Source organism: Fonticula alba, assembly GCF_000388065.1.
Source record: "Fonticula alba strain ATCC 38817 unplaced genomic scaffold supercont2.5, whole genome shotgun sequence".
Classification (NCBI taxonomy): Eukaryota; order Rotosphaerida; family Fonticulaceae; genus Fonticula; species Fonticula alba.
In genome coordinates this window covers 1,185,894-1,191,231 of record NW_009242975.1, presented here as the reverse complement: position 1 = coordinate 1,191,231, position 5,338 = coordinate 1,185,894, and the positions used below count along the sequence as shown (strand labels likewise).

General features: G+C 69.3%; 1 protein-coding gene across 1 annotated transcript in view; it reads left to right on the top strand.

The window, feature by feature from the left end:
- Positions 1–2,260: 2,260 nt before the first annotated feature.
- Positions 2,261–5,338, top strand: part of H696_03451 (hypothetical protein) — a 4,206-nt gene continuing 1,128 nt past the window's right edge. The window contains exon 1 of the mRNA XM_009497317.1: positions 2,261–2,945. Within this exon, the coding sequence (XP_009495592.1) occupies positions 2,312–2,945 (634 nt within the window). The 5' untranslated portion in view covers positions 2,261–2,311. The remainder of the gene's footprint in view (positions 2,946–5,338) is intronic.

Here is a 5,338-nt window from a genome sequence, read left to right as displayed (position 1 = left end):
GCCCGGGCCCACCAACAAAGCCGCTGGGTGATTTTATCGAAAGGGGTGAGGTTGTGCGGAGATGGGGAAGGGCGCCCGGGCCCAGCCGGCTCCTCCTCGGCGCGCGTCCCCTCTCGATATCGGCCTCATCCAAACAAGGACCCATGAGGCAACTTCATTATGGCTCGGCTGACAGGTCGGTTCCTGGGGAAGAACTAGGGGCTGCCTCTCTGGGTGGGGGGAGTGGGGGGGCGGGACGGGAACGGGGGCGGGGCGCATCGGTCGGACGGACCCGGGCCGGGGAGGCACATTTTCCCTCCATTCTTCCGAAGTCGCCCGGATCAAAACACCGGCAGGCGCTTAGACGCGAGGGGCTGGCGAGGGGCGGCTCTGCCGGCATGCCCCCGGTCGCGCGCGCGCGCGCGCAAGCGCGCCAGGAGAGGGGCGCACTCCTGCATGGTGCGCACACCTTCGCATGCCGGTGCCTTCGTTGTGGTGTGCATGCGCACGAGCCCGTGTGCCTTGTGGCGGGTCTCCTGGCATCTGACAGGTCCCCGGGTGTCTTGGGCATGCGCGCACCCGGTCCGGCGCCTGCCAGGGCTTCGGCCGAGGGCGCCATGGACCTTGGCGGCGTAGTCGACCGGCGATGCGCGTACACTTTTACATGTCTTCCAGTGGCCTCCTGCGCGCAATCGCCGGACGTACGCGCCCCGGCCCTCGCCCGGCATGTGTCAAGTCCCCTTGGCTTGGCGACTGGCGGGGCAGATGAGCCTGCCCGCGCAAGAGGGGGCCCCCCTCCCCGCCCCCTCCCCCCAAGGGCGGGAAAGGACAAGGACAAGGACAACGCGACGGGGCCGGCCGGACGTTGGCCTGGCATGACGGCTCTCCTGAGCGCGGCCCCGGTCGCTGGGCAGCCGGCTCGGGCTCGCCTCACGCCTGCCGGCCGGGCGACAGATCGGCCTCCTTGTGCGGGTGTGTGGGTGCGCGCCCGATCCGGCCGCCCGCCGGCTGCCTTCTACCCAGCAGGCACGAGCAGCAGACGGCAGTCCAGACGCCCGGCCATCCGCCGGTCCTCTCCCACGACGCTGGCGTGCGCATAGAGGGGGGTCTGCGGCCTCGAGTGTGTCCGTGTGAGTGTGTGTGTGTGTGTGTACGCGCATACGACAGGGGGGCGTTCGGCGCCCGGGGCGCGGGGCGGGCACCCAACGACGCGAGCGCCCGAGGATAGACTCGGGGGCACTGGTGTTTGACGGTATCTGGAGCCTGGCCGGGTTTGCCAGCCCCTTGCCTTGCCACCAGGCGTGAAGCTTCGCCCCCCCCCCCCCCCCGTCCTGTTCAAATGCGCCTCCCGGCGGCCGTCCTCCATCGCCGCGCCCCCTTCTGTCGGCTGAAGGGGCTCGCCCGCGCCGGTCCATCCGCTCGCGCGGACGTTTGGCCGGGCGCGGCCGTGTGTAAGTAGGTGCCTCCCACCAGGTCCCTACCGGGTGACACTCGAGCCAGCCCGCCTGGGACACGGCCACAGATGCTGCGAAGAAGAAAATGACAGGCCCCAGGCATACCTCCCGCAGTCAGCACCCCCGGCTCCGAGCGGGACATGCAACCATGTCCTCGCCACCCCGGCACGATGGCCCTGCCCGGGCACGAAGCCAGCATGATTGGAGGTGATGCGGATCCCCAGCCGGTCCCATTGGCCACACCACTACCGGCCGGGGAGGGGGGCGAGGGGCATTTAATTTTCCCACACCCCGCCCTCTCTCGCCACATGCACATGCAGATCTCAGCTGTCACGGCGTGCTGGGCTCTTCCGAGCGGCCCGTAGAGCCGGCCGCCGACCATACAGGCCCTCTGTTCCCTGGGCCCGCGTCCCCGGGGCCCGGGGCGGCCTCGTCGACATGTCCCAGCGGCCAGGCCGCCCCGGGCCGTCTTAGCCCACGACAGGCTGCTTGAAGTATCTGGCCCCGGGTCTCCCCCGGAGGGGGGGGGGGGGTGTTGGCAGCAGCCGCATCCTGCGGCTGGGCCTCTCACCTGGTGAACGACGGGCGTCCGGGGGGGGGGGGGGGGGGGGGGAGACGATGTGGGTGGCCGGTCTCCCCCCGCCTCCCGGCCCCTCCCCTCCCCAGGCGAGGAGGGGGAATCTGGACTACCTATTTAAGGCTGGTAGACAGGACGCCGGCCAATCGGGCCATCGAGATAGCAGACTCTGGACTAACCGGGAAAGACCTCTCTCCCAATCTCCACCCCTGCAATTACCTCTCCCCTCCCTCCACTCTCCCACCCACCCCCCCGAACACTCCCCCCCCCTCCCCTCCCTCCCCCTCTCAACCGAGCAACCATGCAGCTGACCAAGACTCGCCTGCCGCGCGCCCTGCTCATGGCCCTGCTGGCCATGCTGCTGCTGGCCGCCACCGCTGCCAACGCCGCGCGCATCAGCCGCCGCGACGACGAGGACGACGATGATGATGATGATGATGAGCACGGTGGCGGCGGTGGCGGCAAGAAGGCCGCCAAGCGCGCCCGCAAGGCCGCCAAGAAGGCCGCCAAGAGGGCCCGCAAGGGCAACAAGGGCGGCAAGAAGGGCAAGAAGGGCAAGAAGGGCAAGAAGCACCCTCGCCCCACCAGCAGCCCCTCCACCGGCGGCGGCAACGATGGCGCCTCCTGCGCGTGCCAGCGCAACGCCCTCTGCTTCAGCAGCGTGGCCGCCTGCCAGGCCGGCACCAACCCCGTCAGCTACCCGACCACCGCCCAGTGCGCGGCCAACGGCCTGCAGGTCTTCGCCTGTGCCGAGGAGCCGAACAACTGCAAGTCCGTCACCAACTGCCAGGGCAGCGCCACCGACGACCCGCACTTCGTCGGCTTCAACGGCGCCTCCTACTACTTCGAGGGCTTCGCCGGCCACGACTACAACATCATTTCCGATGTCAACTTCCAGGTCAACGCCCAGTTCATCCGCCTGCATGCGCTCAAGGGTACGTGAGCATGACCATTTGGAAAGCCGGAAGGTGGTGTTGCTGAGAGGAAGACCGACAGAGTGGGGACCTGAGAGGCTGGCTCGCGCGCGTGCGCGCGTGTGCCTTCCGTGTGTGTATGTGTGTGTGTGTGTGTGTGTGCACTTGGGTTTCTGGCGTGTGCCTGCCCGGCTGTAGCTGTTCCTGTGTCCGTGAATGGGGCTGCCTGCGCCCCGCCCCTCGGGCGCGCGTGACTGGGGATGCCCTGGTGGGTGTCCGCTGATCGGCCTTGGCCGCCATTGCGCCTCGCTTCGCCGCCCCCTGCCCCCCCCGCCTTCTTCCGAGTGTCGGAGTGTGTCCTCGCGTGGTGCCGCTTCCCTGCCCCCGCCCCCCCTCGGGTCTCCGTCCCTCCTGTGCCGCCTTTGTCGGATGGAGAGGGGCGAGGACGTGTCGGCGGAGAAGGCCCGTGCACCATGTGCCGGTTTGTCCCTGTCGCACGCGTGCCCGGTCCCGGGTGAGCAAGAGCATCATGGTGCAGCCGTCGGCCGATGGTCCGCGGCGAAGCGCCAGCCAGGGTAGAGTAGGTTGGACAGGGGTCGGATGGTATCGAGCAAGAGAGCGTGCGCGAGGGAGGGAGCGCGAGGGAGCGAGACACTCGGGGAGAGGGGCATGCCCGGCAGAGGTGCATATGCGCCACTAGCCAGATGTCCATGCGTGTGCATGTCTCTCTGTGTGTATGGGTGGGTGTGTGTGTGTGTGTGTGTGTGCATGCCTGTTTGCGTGGGTGCGTGGGTGCGCTCGCGTGCTTGCCCCTCGTGGAGGCCGGCGGCCTGCCTGAAGGGAAGCGGCCGCGTTCCCCCCCCCCCCCCCTCCCCGCCTTCGGTGGGACGGAGAGTGACGTGCAAAAAAAGAGCAGGAGAAGCGAAGACCCTCGAATGCCTGCGGTAAACCGAAGTAGCAACTACTATGACGGCGCGCCCCACGGTCAGGTCGAGCATTTATGCGCGCGTGTGCGCACCCGCTTGCCCGCACGCACGCACGCAGACAGACACGGGCACACACCACAGCCACACACCGGGCAGACGGCGGTCGCATGTGGCCCCACACGGCCGGCACCCACCACCACGCGAGCAGCCCCTCCAGGGGAGGGAGGGGGGCGGAGCGGCCGGGGAACGCCCAGTCGTCCCGCCATCTCGCTTGAGAGCAACCGCACCGTCGGGGGGCGCGTCGTGTCTCGCCGCATGAAACGAGCACGCGCGTGTCCTCCACGCGCGCGCGCGCCGCAATGATAGCCGAGATCTCACGCCACGGGCACACGCCCGTGCGCGTGTTGCTAGCCTTTCCTGCATCCTCCCACATCCCTTGCTTCGTGCGAGAACGGGAGACCCACGGCGCTTGTGCGTGTGTATGTGTGCGCGCATACAAGGGCGGCTCGCGTGGTGCGGTGGTAGTGGTGGTGGTGCCGGCCGTGCGTGCGCCCCCGCAAGTGAGGAGAACCGGCCAACGGGCGCGCTGCCCACCCGCGCCCGCCACAGAGGCTTGACTGTGTGGGTGGTTGTATCGGTCTCGCGCGCTCTCTCCCTCCCTCTCGGGGCGCTCTCTTTGGCGCGCGCTTTTTTTCCAGTACCTGTGCTTGGCTGTCCGCCGCCGCCGTCGCACGTGTCTATGCCCCGACTGGCTCCTCCCGTGCTGGCCCCTCGGCCCCCTCGGCCAACACCCTGCCCACAGGGGGACGATGGGGGGCGGAGGCGGGCGTATGCATGTGCGATGGCGGCGGCGGACAGCCAGCGATCCTCCATGCCCCGCGCCCGGGGCCCTTCGGGAGCGCATCCCCCCGCCCATCTCGGCCAAAGAGGAGGCCTGCGGGGGCCCGAAAGGTCGCCGGTGCGCAGAGGGCCGGGCGACCGGGCAGAGGTGTCCGCGTGCGCGAGCTTCCTCTTGAATATGTCAGATCCCGAAAGGGACTCCGGCACAGGCGGCTCCGCCGCGCCCCTCTCTCCCCTCCGCGCAGCGAGGGAGCCCGACGGGGCCCAGTGGCAGAGAGACTTGGGCACGTGCCCGCGGCCGGCGAGTATAGAGTCGCGGCCATACAGGGGGCGGAGGGGGGAGGGGCGGGCAGGAAGCGCGGGCATGCATGCGCTTTTGCCTTTGCACATGCTCCCGCATGAAACGCGCGACCCAAGTAGCAACTTACCGGGGGGAGGAGAGGGGAGGCGCAAAAGAGGGGCGGCGAGCGAAGAGAGCGACCACAGGGGCTTAGCGAACGAGCGGCGCTCATGCACCAAAGCGGGTCAGCCCCAAGTGCCGCGGACAGGCTACCCAGCCGCGCCCAGGGGCAGCGGGGGGTGCTCGCGTGGGCACATGCACACGCTCCTTCGAGAGTGCATGGGGCACACACATGCACGAGCCACCCC